General features: G+C 46.0%; 1 protein-coding gene across 4 annotated transcripts in view; it reads left to right on the plus strand.

Moving 5' to 3' along the window:
• Window positions 1-25966, plus strand: part of STRADA (STE20 related adaptor alpha) — a 120893-nt gene that overhangs the window by 74282 nt on the left and 20645 nt on the right. For all 4 annotated transcript variants that reach the window (XM_030220806.1, XM_030220810.1, XM_030220807.1 and 1 more), the window contains 4 exons: window positions 7277-7448; window positions 8797-8901; window positions 9645-9880; window positions 16172-16214. In XM_030220806.1, the coding sequence (XP_030076666.1) occupies window positions 7277-7448; window positions 8797-8901; window positions 9645-9880; window positions 16172-16214 (556 nt within the window). The remainder of the gene's footprint in view (window positions 1-7276; window positions 7449-8796; window positions 8902-9644; window positions 9881-16171; window positions 16215-25966) is intronic.

Genomic DNA, 25966 nt, shown 5'->3' on the forward strand with positions numbered 1-25966 from the left:
CATTTTTGGCGAAAAAGTCGAGCAGGTGGTAGAGTCTCTCCACCAGCGGGACACCGCATTCGACAAGTTCGCCCGCCGGCAGCCTTCAGCTTCTACCTCTACAGGTAGACGATTTTTGCGGGGGAAGGAAGACTGTTCCCTATACTTCTGGCAAGCGTAGGTACAATCCTCCTTCCCGACAGCCTGCGGCCCAGGCTAAGCCCCAGCGCGCTCGCTCTCGTCAGCAGCGTGCGAATCAGCAAGGCCCCGCGGCTCCCCAGCAAAAGCAAGGGGCGAGCTTTTGACTGGCTCCAGCAGAGCATAGCCGACATCCAAGTGTCAGTGCCGGGCGACCTGCCTGTCGGAGGGAGGTTGAAAGCTTTTCACCAAAGGTGGCCTCTCATAACCTCCGATCAGTGGGTTCTCCAAATAGTCCGGCAAGGATACACCCTCAATTTGGCCTCACAACCTCCAAATTGTCCACCGGGAGCTCAGTCCTACAGCTTCCAGCACAAGCAGGTACTTGCAGAGGAACTCTCCGCCCTTCTCAGCGCCAATGCGGTCGAGCCCGTGCCATCCGGGCAAGAAGGGCTGGGGTTCTATTCCAGGTACTTCCTTGTGGAAAAGAAAACAGGGGGGATGCGTCCCATCCTAGACCTAAGGGCCCTGAACAAATATCTCGTAAAAGAAAAGTTCAGGATGCTTTCCCTGGGCACCCTTCTCCCCATGATTCAGCAAAACGATTGGCTATGCTCTCTGGACTTGAAGGATGCCTACACACACATCCCGATACTGCCAGCTCACAGACAGTATCTGCGATTTCAGCTGGGCGCACGCCACTTCCAGTACTGTGTGCTACCCTTTGGGCTCGCCTCTGCGCCCAGGGTGTTCACAAAGTGCCTAGCTGTGGTAGCAGCGGCGCTTCGCAGGCTGGGGGTGCACGTGTTCCCATATCTCGACGATTGGCTGGTGAAGAACACATCCGAGGCAGGAGCCCTGCAGTCCATGCAGATGACTATTCGCCTCCTGGAGCTACTGGGGTTTGTGATAAATTACCCAAAGTCCCATCTTCTCCCAGTGCAGAAACTCGAATTCATCGGAGCCCTGCTGGATTCTCGGACGGCTCGCGCCTATCTCCCAGAGGCGAGGGCCAACAACTTGCTGTCCCTCGTCTCGCGGGTGCGAGCGTCCCAGCAGATCACAGCTCGGCAGATGTTGAGATTGCTGGGCCACATGGCTTCCACAGTTCATGTGACTCCCATGGCCCGCCTTCACATGAGATCTGCTCAATGGACCCTAGCCTCCCAGTGGTATCAGGCCGCCGGGGGTCTAGAGGACGTGATCCACCTGTCCACGAGTTTTCTCGAATCCCTGTATTGGTGGACGATTTGCTCCAATTTGACTCTGGGACGTCCCTTCCAAATTCCTCAGCCTCAAAAAGTGCTGACCACGGATGCGTCTCTCCTGGGATGGGGAGCTCATGTCGATGGGCTTCACACCCAAGGAAGGTGGTCCCTCCAAGAAAGCGATCTACAGATCAATCTTCTGGAGTTGCGAGCGATCTGGAACGCTCTGAAGGCTTTCAGAGATCGGCTGTCCCACCAAATTATCCAAATTCAGACAGACAATCAGGTTGCCATGTACTATGTCAACAAGCAGGGGGGCACCGGATCTCGCCCCCTGTGTCAGGAAGCCGTCAGCATGTGGCTCTGGGCTCGCCGTCAAGGCATGGTGCTCCAAGCCACATATCTGGCAGGCGTAAACAACAGTCTGGCCGACAGGTTGAGCAGGATTATGCAACCTCACGAGTGGTCGCTCAATTCCCGTGTGGTGCGACAGATCTTCCAGGCGTGGGGCACCCCCCTGGTGGATCTCTTCGCATCTCAAGTGAACCACAAGGTCCCTCAGTTCTGTTCCAGGCTTCAGGCCCACGGCAGACTGGCGTCGGATGCCTTCCTCCTGGATTGGGGGGAAGGTCTGCTGTATGCTTATCCTCCCATTCCTCTGGTGGGGAAGACTTTGTTGAAACTCAAGCAAGACCGAGGCACCATGATTCTGATTGCTCCCTTTTGGCCGCGTCAGATCTGGTTCCCTCTTCTTCTGGAGTTATCCTCCGAAGAACCGTGGAGATTGGAGTGTTTTCCGACCCTCATCACGCAGGACGAAGGGGCTCTTCTGCATCCCAACCTCCAGTCCCTGGCTCTCACGGCCTGGATGTTGAGGGCGTAGACTTTGCCTCTTTGGGTCTGCCAGAGGGTGTCTCCCGCATCTTGCTTGCTTCCAGGAAAGACTCCACTAAGAGAAGTTACTTCTTTCATTGGAGGAGGTTTGCCGTCTGGTGTGACAGCAAGGCCCTAGATCCTCGCTCTTGTCCTACACAGACCCTGCTTGAATACCTTCTCCACTTGTCTGAGTCTGGTCTGAAGACCAACTCCGTAAGGGTTCACCTTAGTGCAATCAGTGCATACCATTACCAAGTGGAAGGTAAGCCGATCTCAGGACAGCCTTTAGTTGTTCGCTTCATGAGAGGTTTGCTTTTGTCAAAGCCCCCTGTCAAGCCTCCTACAGTGTCATGGGATCTCAATGTCGTTCTCACCCAGCTGATGAAACCTCCTTTCGAGCCACTGAATTCCTGCCATCCGAAGTACTTGACCTGGAAGGTCATTTTCTTGGTGGCAGTTACCTCGGCTCGTAGAGTCAGTGAGCTTCAGGCCCTGGTAGCCCAGGCCCCTTACACCAAATTTCATCACAACAGAGTAGTCCTCCGCACTCACCCTAAGTTTCTGCCAAAGGTTGTGTCGGAGTTCCATCTGAACCAGTCAATTGTCTTGCCAACATTCTTTCCCCGTCCTCATTCCTGCCCTGCTGAACGTCAGCTGCACACATTGGACTGCAAGAGAGCATTGGCCTTCTATCTGGAGCGGACACAGCCCCACAGACAGTCCGCCCAATTGTTTGTTTCTTTTGATCCCAACAAGAGGGGAGTGGCTGTAGGGAAACGCACCATATCCAATTGGCTAGCAGATTGCATTTCCTTCACTTACGCCCAGGCTGGGCTGGCTCTTGAGGGTCATGTCACGGCTCATAATGTTAGAGCCATGGCAGCGTCGGTAGCCCACTTGAAGTCAGCCACCATGGAGGAAATTTGCAAAGCTGCGACGTGGTCATCTGTCCACACATTCACATCTCATTACTGCCTGCAGCAGGATACCCGACGTGACAGTCGGTTCGGGCAGTCAGTTCTTCAGAACCTGTTTGGGCTTTAGGATCCAACTCCACCCCCCGAGGGCCCTGTTTGTTCTGTTCCAGGCTACACTCTCAGTTAGTTGGTAAATTTTTTAGGTCAATCTCAGTTATGTCCTCGCCGTTGCGAGGCCCCATTGACCAATGTTGTTGTTTTGAGTGAGCCTGGGGGCTAGGGATACCCCATCAGTGAGAACAAGCAGCCTGCTTGTCCTCGGAGAAAGCGAATGCTACATACCTGTAGAAGGTATTCTCCGAGGACAGCAGGCTGATTGTTCTCACAAACCCGCCCGCCTCCCCTTTGGAGTTGTGTCTTCCCTTGAAGTGTATTGTCTTGCTACATACTGGACTGGCCGGCTCGAGCCGGTTTCGGGCGGGAAGACGGCCGCGCATGCGCGGTGCGCGCGGGCGCGCGAGGGCTAGCAAAGGACTTTGCTAGTGAAGTTTCCGATTGGAGGGGCTGCCGTGGACGTCACCCATCAGTGAGAACAATCAGCCTGCTGTCCTCGGAGAATACCTTCTACAGGTATGTAGCATTCGCTGTATCTGATCCAACACAACATCATGCTACACATTTAATTCTGATGATTGGCTTATACCATAACAGATTGATCAGTAAGGTTCAGTATGGGACTTGGTTGTGTTAATTCTTATTATTTGCCTGTTTTCTTGGTATCTAGTTCTGTTGTGTTCTTTCTTCCCTTTCTGTTGGTTATTTTCGAATTTATTTGTTTTTCCTTTTAATTGGTTGTTATTCTTTTGGACTGGTGAGCTATAATTAGGTTGTCTGTAAGGTTTATGTGTTGTGGGTAGATTATTTATGTTGGGAGTGGTCCATGCGTAGTAGATTAGGGGGAGGAAGTGGATTATCATGAGCAATTTGTTGATATTCATGTTGGTTGTATTTGGTAGTGATTGGTAGTTGGCGTTGGTGAATGAATTTTGTGTGAACGTTAAGCAGTATCATCCATAAGCATATATAGGCATATATAAGCATATATTAAGCAGTTTTGCGTGAACATCAAGCAATATCAATATTAAGCATATATTAATCAGCCTTGTATGAACATCAAGCAGTATCAATATTAAGAATGTTTAAGCATATATAAGCATATTAAGCAATTTTGTGTGATCCTCAACAGTATCAGCATTACGCACATATCAAGCAGTATCCGTATTAAGTAGTGACAACATCGAGCGGTATGAGCAATTAAGCACTGGTTAAGTAGTGTCAAGCAGTATCAGATGATTTTGAGCAGTGTGCACAATCCAAGCATTAAGCAAATGTAATATCAAGCAGTAGTACATTCTTGGTTTGAGTAATCTTACTTATAGTATGTGCTCAAACTTCTATGTATGACCTCCATTGCTTTGCCAGGACATGACGCCTATTAATTGGGTTTCTGCCAGGTACCTGTGACCTGGATTGGCCACTTTTGGAAGCAGGGTACTAGGCTAGATGGACCATTGGTCTGACCCAGTATAGCTCTTCTATCCACCCTATCAGATTAACTGTTCACTCGTCCTCTAGATTGTTCACTTGTCTTTAGTTTGTTCTCTTGTCTTTTAGATTGTAAGCTCTTTGAGCAGGGACTGTCCTTCTATGTTTGAATTGTACAGTGCTGCGTAACCCTAGTAGCGCTTTAGAAATGGTTGTTGTTGTTGTTGTTTTTACGCTCATTAGGGGCAGATCACAAAGAACTACTTTCTTTGTCTCCATCCACTGGTCAATGGACATAACCCACAAGTTCTGGGATTGATGTGTTGGGACTAAAGGAAAGGAAAGTTTATCAGGTAAGATGAGGAAAAATTATGATGGGAGGAAGAGGATATAGCATGGTAAACCATTGCTTACCAATACAAGAAAGACATGGGTGTTTCATTCCTGGCTCACTTGGTGTCAGGTACTGATCTTGAGAAGAATCTCTGTTACCCAAGTGCACGGCTTCATTGGAGCAGGTGGAAATATACAAATACTGATTCACTTCTTCATATAGTTGTCAAACTAAACATAACATGAATGAAAAACACACTGAAATGAAATCACTGATATTTGAGTAGGAATGAGAGGAAAAAGTGTCGTACACCCGTTGCTCTACTCGGTGTTCTCACCGGAATCAATGTAATGAATTAGAGCAGTACGGTAAAAAGTAATCATGAGCTAAAAAAACCTCAAAAAGATATCAATATTACTAAACAATTCAAATTTTAATTTATCTGTGCAGTTAGCTGTAGGCTGACGCGCTGCTACTTTCTCAGGGTGAGGTCCCTGAAAACGCAAAAAGCATACAGATAATTCTTTGTTAGATAATTTATAGACAAATTGAATCAATCGGTGTGTGTGAAAACACTAACATCCAGTACCCAGAAAAACAACATCTTTCGGCATGTCAAGCTGGCAGGTACCTTGCATTTGGATATGTCAGCACACCCTTGGAGTGCAAGAGATCATCAGAGAAAAATTATTAGAGGCTAACCCATCCCGGTGACCCGATATCAGTGGCGTGGGTTAGATTTCTGGGTCAGTCCTTCTGCTCCCTGGGTTAGCAGGGCCTGGGGATGCTGAAAATGGAAAAGAGCATCCCAGTCATCAAGCAGTGGCATGAATGTAGGGCCATGATTGCAGAGTTTGGTAAGATGTGGCGTTCAGTCTAGGACTATCATTGCACGGGAATATAAAAATAGAAGAAAAAGAATGCTGGAGTAATTGTGAATGAAAGCTTATCCCAGATCCAATTCCAGTTAGCTGGGGATCTAGATATGCAAGCAGAAACTTCAGTTAAAAAACCATAGTCTTTGAAATTCTGCTGTCTGGCCACCTTCAAAGAAAAAGAGAAGAAAGGGGGTGACCAATTAAATTCCAACTTAGGGGTAACTTATTTATTTAAAGCATGAGACAGGAAAACTAAAAGGACTCTCCTATTGACAATGAATTTGTTGGACAGATTCGACATAGTCCTGTGTTTTAGCGCAGAGGGCACCTGCCTCAGGAGTCACAACAGTCTAGTTGATGATACACGAATGTCAATGTATACAAGGGTATCAATAAGTCCAGACCTAAAAGAACAGATGTTGCACCATCAGTGCACAGTTGAACACTTTCTTGCTATCGGCAGATAGCTCCTATGTTGGAAGCGTTCTACTTTTGCCATGTGCAATTTGCTCCATTGCAATTTTGCAGGACTGACTTGTAAAAACCACTTCTTTCTAGACAGTTCAACTATGCACTGTATTGATTGATATTCTTGCATAGATTGACATACGTATATTATCAACTAAGCTGATTTATTTGTGGCTCCGGAGGCAGGCGCCCTCTGTGCTGAAATGCAGGACTGTGTCAAGTCTATCCAATAAGTTCATTGTCAGTAGGAGAGATCGTTTAGTTTTCTTGTCTAATGTTTTAAATGCATTCGATTGGTTGCCCCCTTTTTTTCTTTTCCTTTTTTTTATATACATCTGGCCACCTTCTACATGAGTCACATGTTTGTATACAGTGAATCTTTCAGTTGAATCAGGTTGTACCCATTCATTGTGTAAACCCTTCACAACTAGACTACATAAATGGGGATTATTTTATGTTTTCAACATATCAAGTGTTCTTTAGATTTTGTTTTCAGAATCATTTTGTTTCATGTGAATAGTAGAGAAGCAAATAAAATGCTGCACATTGACACCTTAAGTGAATTAGTTGACTGGATTCTGTATTTACCTATATTTATGCTCTGTCCCCTTGTATTGTGGACTTGATTAGAGGGTTGTGTTTTCTTTGGGGGGGGCTGGGTGTTTCTTTGGAAGGTGGTATATTAATTGTACTTTTTTTTGTTACAAACAGTGTTTGGATATAATATTTGAAATTCTGTAAATAAATTTTTATTAATGAATGTTGCACTGTGATTGCCATCTCCAGGACTGTAATACATCACTCATGCTGAAGAGACACTGTTAGATTATGCATTGAGTGGTATGCTGTGAGCATGAGAATTAAAGCTGAATCACATCCCCATCTCATAATGTTAAATAGTTTTCTTTTTCCCTTTCATCCTGTTGTTTGAAGGAGTGTGAAAGCAAGTCACATCTTGATATCAGTGGATGGGAAGGTTTACCTCTCAGGTCTACGCAGTATTCTTAGTATGATTAATCATGGACAGCGTCTCAAAGTTGTGCACGACTTCCCCAAATACAGTATCAAGGTTCTTCCTTGGCTAAGTCCTGAAGTCCTACAGCAGGTGAGCTTCAGACATATCGGACAGGTGACTCCCTTTTAAGTATGATTTTTTTAATTGTAGGTACAATAACTATTAAATTTTGTTTATTTTAAACTTAACTTCAGGTCCAATTATTGGATAGCCTGGCTCATATTCCCACCTTTTTGTTTACAATAACTATAGCAGAGCTTTCATGTAGCTTCTCATTCTCCTTCCAAAACAAAAAAGATTTCAGATAGAAAGTGTGTCTTACCATTCTGTCCAGGGGGTTCGTTGCTGTGAAAATTTGAGTTTTCAAACTTTAGCAAGAGTCCATGAGAGATTTTAGAAATAAACTAGAAATCCAGAAATTACTCACAAATAAAATCTTTAAAAATCAATGATATAATAACTGCCAAAATTCCAACCCTTATTCTTTCCCCAGTACTGGCTTGTAATGAGGACTTTTCAGACCACTTGAATCTCTTGAATGTGTGAAGAGGGACCTGTGTGATCTCAAAAGCTCTTCATGCTCAGATACTATCATTTTTGGTTCATTGTTGGTTTAATACAAGCGATCACAATGTATAAAGAAACCCCTACAAGTTAAGTATTTTGATCATAATAATCTGTTTAAAAAAATATTGCACTGCTCTTTCAACGCATATGCTGTCAAACAAAAAAAAAAAACCTAGGCAGCTGACAATACTAAAATATATTAAAAGTATATAATGCATATATGCTATTATAAATAGCATAAGCATCAAATAATGAAAGGCAATAACTCTCCCTTTCCTTACTCATTGGCCCCCCCCCTCCCCTAATGGAAAAATGACCTCTTTAAACTTTTCTCTCCAAAAGGAGCAACCACTCCTTTGCTATTGCTCCTTTGGGAGCAGTGTTCATTGTCCTTAAGGATGTAACCTGCTGGCCAGATTTAGGGCCGATGGTTGCAGGGTTTCGAAAGGAGCCATGGTCCATGGTTCCTGTCCCTCAGAAATGAACAGACTGGGTATGGTTGTCCCATGATGTCAGTGAGAGGGGTAGGGTCATACCAAGGCACGCAGGAGCTGAAACTGCTGAAACAAGGCAGAAGAGGTTTCCAGCAATATTGTACCTTGTTATGACTTCTTGGTAATATACTTTTCTGATAAAGTGCTAAATGACACTTTCACAATGCTTTAAACCATAAATTGACTCTTTTAAATATGCTATTGTCACTTACATCAGAGAACAATTCAGCCCCAAAGTCCTTTGTTTAGACATGTTCTATTTCAAACCCCCTTTGGTCCTGTTAATCTAGGTAAAAGTACAAATTTGCAGATTTTTACAGCAGTTGACCAAAGAGATGTGAAAAACAAAAATTTCTCCCCTTTTTTCCTGATTGTAGAATCTGCAGGGGTACGATGCCAAATCAGACATTTATAGTGTGGGAATAACTGCCTGTGAATTAGCAAATGGACACGTCCCATTTAAGGACATGCCTGCCACCCAGGTGAGACTTTGCTTCTGCTCCTGCTCCAGAGCTTTGGTTCAGTAGGATTACTCTGTTGGTGAGGGAGTTGGGGAACTGACTATAATTCTCAGAATACATATATTATTTAGCTTGTGCAGGGCCAACCCAAAGGTACCTGGTGCCCTAGGTAAACCTTCCACTATGTACTACCATGCCCCCCCCCCCCCCCCAAATCATGGGATGCATCACAGCTCAGGGCACTCCAACTCCCCATCCGCTGTGTCAAGTAGCTTTCCATACTTCCCCCTGTTCTTCAGCATCTCTCTCGTTCTCTCCCTCCCTTCACCCTTCCCCCGCCCCACGAGGTGTTCAGGCCTTCTCTTCCTTCCTCTACTGCTGCGACACAGCAGTCAGCTGTAGAAGATGTATTGTGGCCAGCATCGGTCCTTGGACATGTGCAGATGCTTATGGCCCTGCACTGGCCACTCACTGCCCAGAGGAAGAGAGGTAAAGCCTGAACACCTTGGGAGAATAAAGGAGAGAGAACCTGGAGACCGTGCTGATGCCACACCCTAAAAAGTGCTGTCCTAGTTGGCTGCCTAGTGGATGGGCTGGCACTGACTCTGCGGCTTCTCTCTGCCAGGTGTCTTTGATGCTGAAAAGGAAGAAGATTTTATTAGTGTGTTATTCTTGAATGTTGACTCAGACCTCTTTAAAACTTACTTTTAATGCCAACTTGATAACTTCTTTTTTTTTAAATTTTTGGTCCCACCTCTCACTAGATGTTGTTGGAGAAGCTGAATGGAACTGTTCCCTGCCTGCTAGACACCACCACCATCCCTGCAGAGGAGCTGACTATGAAAACTTCTCGCTCAGTCCCCGATTCTGGAATAGGCGAGAGTTCCATTGCCAGCAATGTGCGGACAGCCAACGGGGAACAGCACCCCTACAATCGCACCTTCTCACCCCATTTCCACAGTTTCACAGAGCAGTGCTTACAAAAGAACCCAGCCCTGAGGTACCACAACAATACTACAGGACTCTGAAAGATGCTAGACAGGGTATATATCCAATCACACTTTCTGATATAGTACCAGCAATGGAGCTAGGAGATAAGGGCACCTGGGTTATCGTGTCTCTTAATGACATTCCAAGGATTTTTCCCTCCATAAATTGTGTTGCTGTTATGGTAGTAACACATTTTTAAAATTGCAGATGAGTGGAAACCCTTTAAACTTCAGACAGGTGCAGCTGACACCTAGGCTTTATAATCTGTATGGGCTGATGTAAGCTTTCTGCTTGGTAAGCATAGCATCCAGTTTATATTAGGACTGGTCTGGGGCATAAATATTAGAGAGGCTTTTTTTGATTGCAGGGCTATTTTTAACCACACTTTCCTTAGCGTCCCTCCGGACCGGCCCAGAATGTGACTGATGGGTTGTGCACGCCTTCCAGCAGGTGGAGACTGAGAAAATAAACTGTGACTCTAGCGAGACAATAAGAGCCCTTGCCAGCTAGAGAAAGTAATCTCAGTCTCCAGCAGGTGGAAGGTGGTGAGCCCTTCAGTCTCAGTCTTTTTTCTATTCTGTACTTTATTTCTCTTTGTGGTAAAAGGTTCTTTGAATTAGTTCTGTGCATCTTTGGGGAAAAAAAAAAAACCTGGTTCATAGAGGCAGAGGCCCGTGGGGGTCTCAGTGCCTCGGGGGTGTTACACTTGGGGGGCCAAGTCCCTCCCCCCATAGCCTCCCTGATATTTTTTGGTGTTGGCTTCTTTAGTTGCCTAGAAAGCTAGTATTCTTTATTAAAAAATAATAATAATAATAATAAAAGTTTCCTCAAGCGCTTCACGGAAAGAGCTTTGGAGGCAGGGAGGGGCAGCTACTTAAAAAAAAACGGCCAACAGGTCTACTGTTTGCAAACAGAGCCGTTTTGGTTTGATTTAAACAAGCAGGGCAGATCCTTTGTTGTTTTTCCTGTGTTTCCTTTAAAAGGCGCCTTTGCTTCTTTGTTTGTGAACAGCTGAGAGCGATGTCAGAAAAACTTTGCCAGTGTTCTGTCTGTCAGCGACGGGGACTTGGTGCAAGCGGGGTATGTAAATTTTGCACTGCTGCAGAGGTTTTAGTGGAGCAGGGTACAGGGGCCATGAAATCGTGGGGGGGGGGGGGGGTGGGGTCAGATTCGGCCGTTTTAGCAGCGGTCGCGTCTCCTTTGGTGCTGGTTTCGGCAGGAAACGCCGCCATTTTAGATGTCTCGCTAAGTGCTGCGCCCCAGGCCTCTCTGACTGCTGTGCCTCTGCCTACTGCTCAAACTCCCGTTTTGTCAGCGGGTGAAAGAAAATTTCCTCCTGAATTCGTGGTACAGATGTATCAAGCCTTTCTGCTGCACAAAGCTGCTCCTGTGGACCCTCCAGGAAAAAGATCTCCTCTTTGGCTGTAAAACGGGTCAGACACTCTGTGGAGGCAGAACAGGATTTTTCTTTTACCCCTGATCAGGAAATGCCATCCTTAGAAGAAGAAGCATGGTTACCCGAGGAGCAATTTTCTGAGGACCTTGAACAGACAGAAGATGGAGAAGAATCTCTTTCTGCGGAGGAGGATCCTTCGGTGGTAAGGATTTTTCATAAAAATGGACTTCAGGAGCTTATTTCTCAGGTTTCTTCTACTTTGCATTTTGATGGCCAAGATGTCCAAGTGGCCGAGCCTAGAAAGGTGAATTTGCTGGTCAAGGGTATTCGCAGAGCAGGTAGATCTTTTCCTATGCATCAGGATATTAGGGATATTATTCAGGCTCAGTGGGAGATTCCTGATTCTGCTTTTCGGCTTGCTAGATCTGTGGTCAGGCTTTATCCGGTTCCTGACTCAGATAAAGACCTTTTGCACCCTCCAGTAGTGGATGCGGTAGTTTCCGCAGTTAGCAAGCGAAACACGGTTTCCATGGACGGTGGAACGGTGCTGTGAGATACCCAGGATTGCTGTATTGAATCCTTGCTGAAGAATTCCTTTGATGTTTCTGCTCTGGCAGTGCAGGCCGCAATTTGTGGGTCCTTAGTAGCGAAATATTATTTCCGCTGGTCAGAAAGAGTTTTGGACCGTTCTTCAGATGATCTTTCAGCTGTTGATGCTGAAGTGGCAAAGTTGGAAATGGGTTCTGCCTTTTTGGCAGATGCTCTTTATGATTTGCTTAGGGCTTCTTCTAAGTCTATGGCTCTTTCCGTCGTGGCCCTTCGTACACTTTGGCTGCGTGGCTGGTTGGCGGATGCGGCTTCTAAGTCCAAGCTTAGTAAATTTCCCTTTAAGGGTTCTTTTCTGTTTCATGAAGGATTAGACAAGCTGGTGCATAGCTTGGGTGAGGCTAAGGTTCCAAGATTGCCTGAGGATCATCCCAGAGGTTCTGGCCGTGGCAATTTTTCAGGTCGTGGTAGAGGCTGTGATTTTTGTTGTTATCGACTGGACAGAGTTTTTCCGGTGCAACGCTCCAGGTTTTTCCAAAGGACTCAGTCCTTTCGAGGAAGTCGTAGGGGAGGTTGAGAGGCAGGGAATTCCTTTTCCTCCTCCTCCCGTCCTGAACAATAAAGGTTTGCGGGCCCAGCCTCTAGTCCAAGTAGGTGCTTGGTTAGCACAATTTCAAGGGAGGTGGGCCCAGATTACTTCGGACCAGTGGGTACTAGAGGTTATTCGAGACAGGTATGTCTTAGAGTTTGCTCATCCTTTGTCAGACGCTTTCCTACAATCTCCTTGCCATTCTCGCATGAAGGCCAGAGCCGTCAGATACTCTTCGCAGACTTCTGGACCTCCGAGCAATTTGTCCAGTCCCTTTGGCGGAACGGCGTCAAGGCCGTTACTCCATTTACTTTCTGGTACCCAAGAAAGAGGGTTCCTTCCGACCGATTTTAGATCTCAAGGCGGTCAATCGAGCTCTCAAGGTGCCCTCGTTTCGTATGGATACGGTCCGGGGAGTTTCTGACCTCTCGATCTTACAGAAGCCTATTTCCACATTCCTATTCGTCCTGCACATCAACGTTTCCTCTGTTTTGCAGTGCTAGGTCAGCACTTTCAGTTTTGGGCTCTACCCTTCGGACTGGCGACTGCTCCTCGTACGTTTACCAAGGTCATGGTTGTTGTAGCTGCGGCTCTCAGAACGGAAGTCATTTTAATCCATTCTTACTTAGATGATTGGTTGATCCGGGCAAAGCCTTACCATGATAGTGTTCAGGTGACAGCTCGGGTGGTAGAATTCTTACAGTCCCTAGGTTGGGTAGTCAATATGCAGAAGAGCCGTCTTCAGCCTTCTCGGTCGTTAGAGTAACTGGGAGTCCTGATCGACACAAGGCAGAGTCACATGTTTCTTCCACCGGCCCCTGTCCTCAAATTACAGTCTCAGATTAGTCAGTTCTTGCAGAATTCGAGACCGTCAAGGGACTATCTACAGGTTCTGGGATCCATGGCGGCAACGATCGAGGCGGTGCCCTGGGTCAGGGCTCACATGAGGACTCTCCAAAGGTCACTTCTGTCGAGATGGTCGTCGCAGAGGGATTCTCTTCATCAGAGATTACCACTTTCGCTCCAGGTGAAGACCAATCTTTGATGGTGGCTTTGAGAGGCCAATCTGACCAAAGGTATGCCTCTAGATCAGCCCAGCTGTTGTGACGACAGATGCCAGACTCCAAGGCTGGGGAGCTCACTGTCAGGAACAGTTTGCTCAGGGCCTCTGGACTCGTCAGGAGACATCTTTCTCAATCAACCTGTTAGAGACCAGAGCAATTTGGCACTCCAGGGTTTTCTTCATCTTCTGAAAGGCGGAGAAGTCCGAGTGATGTCAGACAATGACACCTCGGTAGCGTATATCAATCGGCAAGGAGGGACGAGGAGCCTACCATTGGAGTGAGAGGCGTCGCTGCTGTTTCAGTGGGCAGAGGTCCATCTGGTAGCTCTATCAGCGGCTCACGTGGCAGGGGTCCTAAATGTTCAAGCAGATTTTCTCAGTCGTCACTTGCTCGATCCCGGAGAGTGGTCTCTAAGTGAAGTGGCGTTTCGGCAACTGGTCAGTCGTTGGGGGTGTCCCAGAATGGATCTGTTTCCCTCCTCCTGCAATGCAGAACTTCCTCTGTTCTTCAGTCGTCACAAGGATCCCAAAGCGCAGAGCGTAGACGCTCTTCTTCAATCCTGGCCAACCAGTCTACTGTATGCCTTTCTTCCATGGCCTCTGATAGGGCATCTTATTCAGAAGGTTGAGACTCATAGGGGGCGTCTGATCTTAGTGGCACCGGATTGGCCTCGCAGACCGTAGTACGCTGACCTGCGGTGTCTTCTGATAGATGTTCCCTTCAGACGTCCTGTCACACAAGATCTGTTGACGCAGGGTCCGGTGGTGGATCCAGTTCGATTCTGTCTTACGGCCTGGCTCTTGAGAGGGTTAAGCTGACTAAGAAAGGTTATTCCGCTAAGGTCATTGCTACTGTACTTCGCTCTCGTCGCCGTTCTACCACTTTGAATTATGTGCGCACCTGGAGGTTTTTTTGAGGCGTGGTTTAAGGAGTTTAGTCTATTCCTCTGTTCCGCAAATTTTGGATTTTTTGCAGCAGGGTTATGACAAAGGTCTTGCTTTGGCTTCTCTTAAAGTGCAGATTGCAGCTTTGACATGTTTTCGTGGTCGTGTCCAAGGGAGAGCTCTATCTAGTCATCTGGATGTGCTGCGTTTTTTGAAGGGGGGTTAATCTCCTTTGTTCCCCATCTCAATGTTCTTTTCCTCGTTGGGATCTGAATTTAGTGCTTTCGGTTCTTACTAAGCCTCCCTTCGAGCGTTTGTCGTCCTGTTCTCTGAAAGACTTGACTCTGAAGACAGTATTTTTGGTGGCCGTTGCTTCGGCTAGGCGAGTTTCGGAGTTGCAGGCGCTGTCATGTAGCTCACCATTTTTGGAGTTCTCTTCTGATCGGGTAGTTTTGCGGCCAGTTCCTTCCTTTCTTCCCAAGGTTGTGACTTGTTTTCATGTATCTCAGCCGGTGGTTTTGCCTGTGTTAGGTTCTTTCTCCGGAGCAGCGGCATTTGAAGCGTTTGGTTGTAAAAATGGGTGTTGAAACAGTATATCAAGTCTACTGATGACATTCGGTGATCCGATCGTTTATTCTGATCGGAGGTTCACGTAAAGGGTTTATGGCCTCTAAGCCCTCTATTTCCCGGTGGCTTAAATAGAGGAGTGTGGTAGCCGTGTTAGTCCACTCTTAAGGTTATCAATAGAAATCAAACAAAATAAAACATGGAAAAGAAAATAAGATGATACCTTTTTTATTGGACATAACTTAATACATTTCTTGATTAGCTTTCGAAGGTTGCCCTTCCGATCTGAGGAAGAAGGGCAACCTTCGAAAGCTAATCAAGAAATGTATTAAGTTATGTCCAATAAAAAAGGTATCATCTTATTTTCTTTTCCATGTTTTATTTTGTTTGATTTGTATTGATAACCGGTGGCTTAAAGAAATGATTGCCTCAGCTTACCTTCTTTCTGGGAAACCTGTTCCAGAGCATGTTAAGGCTCACTCTACAAGAGGTCAGGCAGCATCTTGGGCAGAGCGTTGTCTGGTGCCTCCGGAGGACATTTGTAGGGCAGCGACTTGGTCGTCTTTGCATTCTTTTTCTAAGCACTATCGTTTGGATGTCCTGAGTTGTCAGCAGGTTGCTTTCGGAGCGCACGTCTTGACGGCGGGACTACTAGGGTCCCTCCCATAATTTCACTGCTTTGTTACTTCCCATCAGTCACATTCAGGTATCTGTGTTTTCAGGGGTTAAGAGATATTTCTTTATTCGGAGCTGTGCTGCTAGTTTTGTTGTTTATTTCTGTATTCAGGAAAAAAAAAAGTATTTTCTGGTTATCTAAATGTCATGTTGGCAATGTGCCAGTGGCTGCTCAGGTTTTTGATGCACAGATCATTTATTTCTTCTGTGGCTTTACTTCTGCTTTGGTACTTTGTTACTGGATCTTTCTCTAGCTGGTAAGGGCTCTTATTGGCTCGCTAGAGTCACAGTTTTTTTTCTCAGTCTCCACCTGCTGGAAGGCGTGCACAACCAGTCAGTCACATTCTGGGCCGGTCCGGAGGGACAAAGGAAAGCAAATTAGCAGGTAAGGCCTAATTTATCCTTGTTAGGTACTGGGGAATGCAAATGACATACATAGTACAGGATATGCATACACAGAACACACCTACTTTAGTGGCAGGATTATAAGAAGGGGTAGAGATACTCAGATTCAGCTGCAAGTCATGACTTGCATCCTGGCTGTGTTTTATATTGTGTCCTTTCAATTTTTCTTCTACAGGCCAAGTGCTGCTGCCTTACTCAGCCATTCCTTTTTCAAACAGGTAAAACAATTCAGTTACTTTTTTTCCAATATAGGGCAGTTCTGTTCTTGAGTGATGGTGCTATGGTAGACAACTGATATTAAAAATTGATTTCAGGTTTAATGCTACAGATACATGAAACTTGCCAGGGTTTAGAGGAACTGAGCTCCTGAAACCTTACTCCAGGAGGAAAAAATCTGGAATCGCCTCACAGGTGTTGGGTGGGTAGGAAAGGAGGAGTGGCCTAATGCTTAGTGCAGCAGGTTGCGGACCTAGGGAACCGGGTTCGATTCCCACTGCTGCCTAATGCTCGGCAGTGGGTTGAGATCCTGGGGAACTGGGTTTAATTCTCTCTGCAGCTCCCCATGGGCAAGTCACTTAGCCCTCCATTGCCCCAGATACAATATACTACTTAGATTGTGAGCCCATTAGGGCCAGTGGAAGTACCTGTACAATTGTATATAAACCACCTTGACTTGTATTCGAAAGAGGTGGTATATCATATTAATAAACAATTGCCAGCTACCAACAGATTGCTTTTTTTAGGAAATTCATTTGGTAATCTGAATTTTCCTTGTCATCAGCAGCATGTGAATCCAGAAACTGATAGGTAATGTCCATCTACCAACAGGTGAAGTTAGAGAGCACAATTGAACTCTGTCTTACCGGATGGTGAGGCTTCTGGTGAGTTAGTATCTCTCTATGTCCAGCAGGTGGTGGACAGTCTCACTTCGGCATCTGGTTTCTTCAGAGTTGCATGATGGCAGATAAGGGCCAAATGACCCATCAAGTCTGCCCCTCCTCAGTAACCACTGACTCCTCCTTTTCCTAAGGGATCCCATTTGCCTGTTCTTGTCTTCTGTTCTGGCTTCTAGTTCAGCTGAGCCTAGGAGTGTTAGGCTGCTGCTAGTGCCTACTTAGGATACTACTTAGGATACACTAGGACTTGTTTATCTTGGGTTCAGCGAGCTTCTGACTGGGTGATCTGGATTCTCCAGTGTCAGTGAATTTTCGTAGTATAGAGAATGGTCTAGCCTATATGGCTGATTCCTTTTATGATCCCATCAGAACTTCATCTAAATAAAAGGGGCGCTTGGGGAGTACAAGGTCATAGCGGAGAAACTGAATGAATTCTTTGCTTCTGTCTTTACGGAAGAAGATGTAAGAGACCTGCCTGTACTGGAAATGGTTTTCAAAGGTGATGATGCGGAGGAGCTGAAAGAAATCTTGGTGAGCCTGGAAGATGTACTGAGCCAAACTGACAAATTAAAGAGTAGTAAATCACCTGGACAGGTTGGCATATATCCAGGGGTACTCAACACAAGCATGAAATTGCTGATCTGCTGTTAGTAATATGTAACCTGTCGTTTAAAATTGTCCATATTGTCCAGATTGGAGAGTAGCCAATGTGACTCCTATTTTTAAAAAGGGTTCTAGGGGTGATCCGGGAAATTACAGACTGGTAAGCCTGACATTGGTGCTGGGCAAAATAGTAGAAACTATTATAAAGATTAAAATTACAGAACACGTAGACAAACATGGTTTAATGGGACACAGTCAGTATGGGTTCAGCCGAGGGAAGTCTTGTCTCACTTTATCTAGATTTTCAGAAAGCTTTTGAGAAAGTTCCTCATGAGAGACTCCTGAGAAAATTAGAATTATGGGATAGGAGGCAAGGTTCTGGTGTGGATTAGGAATTGGTTATAGGACAGAAAACAGAGGATAGTGTTAAATGGTCGCTTCTTTCAATGGAGGAGAGTGAACAGTGGAGTGTCGCAGGGATCTGTATTGATACCGGTGCTATTTAACATATTTATAAATGATATGGAAATTGTAATGATGAATGAGGTGATTAAATTTGCAGATGATACAAAACTATTCAAGGTTGTTAAAACACGTGCGGCCTGTGAAATATTGCAAGAAGACCTTAGGAAACTGGAAGACTGGGTATCCAAATGGCAGATGAAATTTAATGTGGACAAATGCAAGCTTATGCACATTGGAAAGAATAATCCAAATCATAGTTAACTGATGCTAGGTGTCGTTGTAGATAACACGCTGAAATCTTCTGCTCAGTGTGCAACGGCGGCCAAATAAACAGGTTTCTAGGAATTATTAGGAAAGGAATGGTAAATAAAACCGAAAATACTCTAATGCCGTTGTATTTCTCCATGGTGCGACTGCACCTTGAGTATTGTGTTCAGTTCTGGTCGCCATATCTCAAAAAAGATATATTGGAATTAGAAAAGGTTCAAAGAAAAGTGACCAAAATGATAAAGGGTGTGGAACTCCTCTTCTCTTGTATGAAGAAAGGCTAAAGAGATTAGGGCTGTTCAGCTTGGAAAAAAAGACGGATAAGGGGAGATATGATTGAGGTCTGCAAAATCCTGAGTGGTGTAGAAAGAGAAGTGAATCAGTTATTTACTCATTCTAAAAGTACAAAGGCTAGGGGACACTTAATGAAGTTATATGGAAATACTTTTAAAACAAATAGGAGGAAATATTTTTTCACTCTTTGTTGGAGGATGTAATAACAACTGTTAGCGTATCTGGGTTTAAAAAAGGTTTGGACAAATTCCTGGAGGACTAGTCCATAGTTATTGAGGCAGATGTGGGGAAGCAACTGCTTGCCCCGGGATTGGTGACATGGAATGTTGCTGCTAATTAGGTTTCTGCCAGGTACTTGTGACCTGGCTTGGCCACTGTTTGGAAAACAGGATACTGGGCTAGATGTACCATTGGTCTGACCCAGTATAGCTACTCTTTTTTATTTTAACAAATGGCCTTAGTGGTAACTGCTAAGCAGCATCTCATAAGTTTCCCTTTCAGGGCAAGCTCCTGTTTTGGGAGGATTTAAAACGATTGGTCTAAGATTTGACAGACTCTGACACAGGGTCTACCTGAAGGTAAACCTAAGCCAACCTATAGATCCTCTCAATCTCAGCCTCAATTGAAGGAAGCCAAGCAAATAGATTGGGTTATTCTCAGTCTTTTCAGAGGCCCAAGTATCAGCCCAAGCAGTCCCTTTGGGATGACAGGAGGACTTCTCATCAAATTTCCAGGTTAGCGCCTTCTCCATATAATCTACAATGATTGTGTTCTGGTCCACTCCTTGCACCAACTGATAGGACAGTTGTCCAGTTTTTACTAGGAGTAGACCAAGATAACATCAGACCAGTGAGTCTTAGACATTGTCAGAGAAGGTTACAGATTAGACATGTCAAATAGAAAAATTTATTTTGAATCCCTGTGCAAAGCTTGGCTCAAGAGAAGTGCAGTCCTTGCCACTCTTCACAATCTTCGCACATTGGGAGTCTATTCTGCCTGTCCCCTCTCAGGAACGAGTCATTACTCTATTTATTTTGTGGTTCCCAAAAAAGGGTGTTCCTTTCGTCTAGTCCTCGATCTCAAGAAGATGAATACGTTCCTTGGAGTCAAGTATTTTTACATGGAGACTGTCCATCCCAGAGAGTTTCTTACTTCTCTGAATCTCAAGGAAGCATATTTTCATATTCCAATCTGGCCACCTCATTAATGATTCTTAAGGTTTGCGATTCTGTGTCACGTTTTCAAGGCAGGAACTAGGTTTGTGAGCCCTTGGGCCACTGCCGAGGAGCGGCAGCGGCAGGCAAAACCACCCCACACAGGGATAAGACAGAACTCTGACAGGGACAGCTAGACGTCACCTGCACTTGAACACCGTTCCTCAGGAGTTGAGCCCCTGGGTGCAGGTGGCCGGCAGGACTTACCGGACAGGGCAGGAACTGGATACCCACTAGGCAGGAAGTGGACAGGCCAAAAGGGTCAGGAACTGAAAGCTGCAGAGCAGCCACTAAACAAGAAACGCAGACAACCAAGAACTAGACAGAGAAATACAAACAAGAAACAAGACTGGGAACAAGCAATAAAGTACAAGATAACCTACACAAAGACTACTAGAAACAGGCAAGAATCTCAGACAATAAACTGGACTAGGCAGAAGTGCACAGCGCACACCAGCATACCAGGGACCTTAGGCGATGCAAAGGCAAACACAGAAGTTTCCAGGCTCTAGCAGATTACCTGCGAGCCTCTTCAGATGTCAGGTTGTAGACAAATGTGTCTTTGCACTGCAGTCAACTACATACTCAAGTCTTTAGAAGCCACAAAGCCACTTTTGAACTTGGCCTTGTGTTGCACTTACCACAAAGAAGTACAGTTCACAGGTGTTTGGGCAAATCAGTCTTCCTCCTCTGAGAGCGATGCATACACCATCAGCTCCCCTGTTCTTCTGTTCTTCTCTCTCTCTTATGTCCAGAATTGGCCCTGCCCTCCAGGTCCACAGGTGACAAACCAGGACCAATCAGGAACCATGTTACATACGGTCATCGCAGTAAGACCTTGGGCTTTAGTTGTAGCCTTGTTAATGAGGTTAAACACAATTCCCACTGCAGCTCCTTGTGACCTTGGGAAAGTCACTTAATCCTCCATTACCCCAGGTACAAAAACTTAGACTGTGAGCCCTCTAGGGACAGAGATGTACCTGCATATATTGTGTACAGCGCCGCATACGTCTAGTAGCACTATAGAAGTGCTTAGTAGTAGTAGCATTACCTCAATCATGTCTTGCAGTGCAAAACTCTCCTACACAGTTTCACACAAGATACTCTGTGAAGCTTTCTCCTCTGCAACTTCTCAGGCGATAACTGGAAGGCTAAAGCGAGTAAACAACCTGTCCTTGGGTGAAGTCACTAGCACAGCTGTGCCAGGAAAGAAATGCAGAATCCATCAGAAAAGATGGTTCATGATGTAGCCAGGCCTCAGGCTGCAGAATCCATAGTGCTTCAGAAAAGATTATTCATGTTGTAGCCAGGCTGCAGGCCCAACAGAGGTGAGATCCAGGGAAACACGCCTACATTTCAGGTCTGCAATCTCTTCCAAGGTGTCTCGTTGATCCTTCAGTGAATGGTGGTCACAAGGGATGCCAGCCTTGGGGACCTCATTGTCTTCATCACTACTTAAGGCCTTTGGTCCAAGGTGGAAGCCCTCTGGCCAATCAGTCGGCTGGAGCTCAGAGTGTCTGATTGGCTCGGAAGGCCTTCCACAATATCCTCAGAGGACACCTGGTATGGATCTTCTTAGACAGTGTGACAACAGTAGCGTACATAAACAGGCAAGGGGGAACTCACCATGTGATCCTTGCTCTGGAGGCTTGATTCAGTGGGCCCATGATTTCAGCTGCCCACATTGCCGGACATCTGAACGTTCAAGTGGACTACCTCAGCAGGAACTCTGGACCTAACAGAATGGGAGTTGTCTCTGATGGTCTTTTCCATGATCACTCAGAGATGGGGGACCCCTGTCTTAGATTTAATGGCAACCAGATGCAATGCCGAAGTCCCAAATTCTTTAGCTGAAGAAGAGTGTGTTTCCGAGGGGTAAGATGCACTTCTTCAGGAGTGGCCAGGGGGAAATTTCTCTACATATCCTCACCCTGGCCGATGATAATCCTACACAAAATTCTTCTTCATCCCGATTTACTGATACTAATCAGACTGGCCCTGAAGGCCATGGTACACAGATCTAGTCCATTTCCTTTCCATCCATTTCGTCATCAAGACCTACCGTCTCGGGGGCCAGTTCTAATGCAGGATCCATCCCCCTTTGGTCTTGTGGTTTGGCTGTTGAGAAGGAAAGATTGCTCAGAAGGTGTCATAGCTACCTTTTATTACAAGCATGTAAGCAGCGTTATTCTTCGTTATATTCTTGGGTATGGTGGTTTTTTTGAGTCCCAGGTACTCGGAAAGATCGGTTTTGAAGTCTTCAGCTACCTTGCCTCAGATTCTCACCTTTTTACAGGATGGTTTTCAGAAGGGCCTGACCTTGAACTCTCTCAAGGTTCAAGTCACAGCCCTCTCCTGTTAGAGAATATGTGACTCGTTAATCTTTGGAGGCTCACACTGTGTTGTAGTGTGATTTTCTTAAGGGAGTTATTTAAATTAATCCCCCTATTCATCAGCGCTATATGACCTGGAATCTCAATTTGGTCCTTAAGGCGCTCCGGAAGGCACCTTTTGAGCCATGGAAATCTGTCGCTCTCAAAGATTTTACTTAGAAGATGGTGTTCCTAGTGGCTATCACTTTGACTTGACAGATTTTTGATCTTCAGGCCTTAATGTGCGTGGATCCTTTCCTTTCTTTCACCAAGGCTGGGGTCTTGGTTCAGCCAGTTCATTCCTTTTTACCAAAGGTTGTATCATCCTTCTGCATTAACCAACCTCCTTTTCTGCCATCTTTTTTAAAAAACTGCATTCACTTGATGTCCGCCGTGGTTTGCTGCGTTAACATAGTAACATAGTAGATAACAGCAGAGAAAGACCTGTACGGTCCATCCAGTCTGCCCAACAAGATAAACTCATATGTGCTACTTTATGTGTATTCCTGACCTTGATTTGTATCTGCCATTTTCAGGGTACAGACCGTAGAAGTCTGCCTAGCACTAGCCCCACCTCCCACCACTGGTGCTGCCACCCAATCTCCGCTAAGCTTCTGAGGATCCATTCCTTCTCAACAGGATTCCTTTATGTTTATCCCACTCATTTTTGAATTCCATTACCGTTTTCATCTCCACCACCTCCCGTGGGAGGGCATTCCAAGTATCCACCACTCTCTCCGTGAAAAAATACTTCCTGACATTTTTCTTGAGTCTGCCCCCCTTCAATCTCATTTCATGTTCTCTAGTTCTACCGCCTTCCCATCTGTGGAAAAGGTTCGTTTGCGGATTAATACCTTTCAAATATTTGAACGTCTGTATCATATTTATTTACTAGTAAAAAAGGCCCGTTTCAGACACATATGAAACGGGCGCTAGCAAGGTTTTCCTCGGAGTGTGTTTGTTTGAGAGAGAGTGTGTGTGATAGTCACTTTGTGAGGGAGATTGAATGTGCGAGTGTGTGTGTGAGAGAGAGTGAGACTGGGTGCGAGTGTGTGTGTGAGAATGAGAGTTTGTCCCAGGGCCCCCCCTCTCTCTCCCTCCCTCCCTCCCTCCCTCCCTCCCTGTTCCAGGGTCCTCGTCCCCCCTCCCTCCCAATTCCAGGGTCATCGTTCCCTCCCCCTCCCTCCCTCTGTTTTAGTGCCATGGTCATCCCCTCCCTCCCTCTGAATTTCAGGGTCTCCCCCCTCCTTCATCCGAGTTTCAGGGTCTCCCCCTCCCTCCAGGGGATTGGGGGACGGGAGAGCCCTTGAGACAGCTGAGTGGGGGTAGTGGGGCGCTTGCGCAGTACTCATCCGACTCAGAAAGTGGCAGGAGGCACTGACAGATTGTGCTCCGTCTGGCACCGCAGTTGGAACTCAACAGGAGGGAGAGGTATGCGTCTTACGTCGAGTCCTGCAGTCGAGAGAGTAGTGCACCCCGCTTGCAGCCCCGCAGTGCCTCTCAGGGGCCCAGGCTGCAGCCAGTATCGCGCTGCCTAGAGGGAGATGTGTGGGCGCCAAGCCGGGGACCCTGGGCTGCACCCTGTGATATGGAAGCACAGGGCAGTAGCAGTGGCAACGGCCATTGGCGTGTGAAGGGCTTGAGGCGGCACAGGAGAGAGCGGCTCGTGAGCCAGGGAGTCTTCCTCTGTTCCCTCCTGCTCAGTGTTTGCTGCACCGCCGACATCCTGCAGAGTCCGGTGAGCTCCGCGCGCGCTGTTTATTGTGTGTGTGCTCGTGAGGGTTTGGAGGCAGCACTGCTGTTCAGGTGGCCGGCGGGAGGTAAAGCAAGCAAAACTCTTTTAATCTGCTTTTCTGGGGGGGGGGGGGGGGGGTTGGTTTTTGTCCTTTCTTTTTCTTATCTTTTATTTTCCATGAATGTTCGATGAAGCTGCCTGGGCCTGCACTGCTGTTGCTTGGGCTCTCTGGATGATGTCATCCGAGGCTTCAGTTCCAGGCACAGCCAATCAGAATGGAGGCATGGGCCCAGGCAGCTTCATGGAACGTTCATGGTGCAAATTATTATATAGGATTACATTTGTATCCCATATTTTCCCACCTATTTGCAGGCTCAATGTGGCTTACATAGTACCAGAGAGGCGTTCGCCGACTTTGGTATGAACACATACAAAGTGATGGGGTAAAATTAAGGTTCATGTGGAACAGACACAATAGGGAATCGTAGAGCGTAAGAGTTATGCCATTACGGGCTTTGGTTTTGTTGTGTTGCAGAGTTCAGGCATTTAAGTTGGATCGGTAAGGTAGGCCTTTTTAAACAGGTTAGTTTTATCACCCCTGTTTTTCCTTTCGTCCAGATTATACATGTTGAGGTCAGCAAGTCTCTCCTCATACGTCTTGTGACGCAAATCCCATACCATTTTTGTAGCTTTTCTTTGCACTGCTTCAATTCTTTTTACATCCTTAGCAAGATACGTCCTCCAAAACTGAACACAATACTCCAGGTGGGGCCTCACCAACGACTTATACAGGGGCATCAACACCTCTTTCTGCTGGTCACACCTCTCTCTATACAGCCTAGCAACCTTCTGGCTACGGCCACTGCCTTGTCACACTGTTTTGTCGCCTTCAGATCCTCAGATACTATCACCCTAAGATCCCTCTCCCTGTCTGTACATATCAGACTCACACTGCCTAACATACGTCTCCCGTGGATTTCTACTCCCTAAGTGCATCACTTTGCATTTCTTCGCATTGAATTTTAATTGCCAAACCTTAGACCATTCTTCTAGCTTCTGCAGATCCTTTTTCATGTTTTCCACTCCCTCCGGGGTGTCCACTCTTACAAATCTTGGTATCATCCGCAAAAAGGCAAACTTTACCTTCTAACCCTTTGGCAATGTCGCTCACAAATATATTGAACAGAATCGGCCCCAGCACCGATCCCTGAGGCACTCCACTACTCACCTTTCCCTCATCCGAGCGAATTCCATTAACCACCACCCTCTGGCATTTGTCTGTCAGCCAGTTCCTAATCCAGTTCACCACATCGGATCCTATCTTCAGCCTGTCAAGTTTATTCAAGAGCCTCCTGTGGGGAACCGTGTCAAAAGCCTTGTTGAAATCTAAGTAGATTACGTCTATAGCACGTCCGTGATTCAGTTCTCCGGTCACCCAGTCAAAGAATTCAATGAGATTCGTTTGGCATGATTTACCTTTGGTAAAGCCATGTTGTCTCGGATCTTGCAACTTATTGGCTTCCAGGAAATTCACTATCCTTTCCTTCAGCATCGCTTCCATTACTTTTCCAGTAACCGAAGTGAGGCTTACAGGCCTGTATGTTCCAGCTTCTTCCTTATCACCACTTTTGTGAAGAGGGACCACGTCTGCTCTTCTCCAATCCCACGAAACCTCTCCCGTCTCCAAGGATTTATTAAACAAATCTTTAAGAGGATCCGCCAGAACCTCTCTGAGCTCCCTCAATATCCTGGGGTGGATCCCATGGCTTTGTTCACCTTTAGATTTTCAAGTTGTTCATACACACTCTCTTCTGTGAACGGTGCTTTATTCACTCCATTCTCATATGTACTTTTACCAGTCAATTGTGGTCCTTCTCCAGGATTTTCTTTTGTGAAAACAGAACAAAAGTATCTGTTTAGCAAATTTGCTTTTTCTTTATCATTATCTACATAGCGGTTTCTTAGCATTTTTCAGTCTCACAATTCCCTTTTTAGTCTTCCTCCTTTCACTAATGTACCTGAAGAAATTTTTATTGCCCCTCCTTACATTTCTAGCCATTTGTTCTTTCGCTTGCGCCAGACGTATCTCTCTCTTGGCTTCTTTCAGTTTCATCTGGTATTCCT

Source organism: Microcaecilia unicolor, chromosome 12 (genome assembly GCF_901765095.1).
Source record: "Microcaecilia unicolor chromosome 12, aMicUni1.1, whole genome shotgun sequence".
Classification (NCBI taxonomy): Eukaryota; Metazoa; Chordata; class Amphibia; order Gymnophiona; family Siphonopidae; genus Microcaecilia; species Microcaecilia unicolor.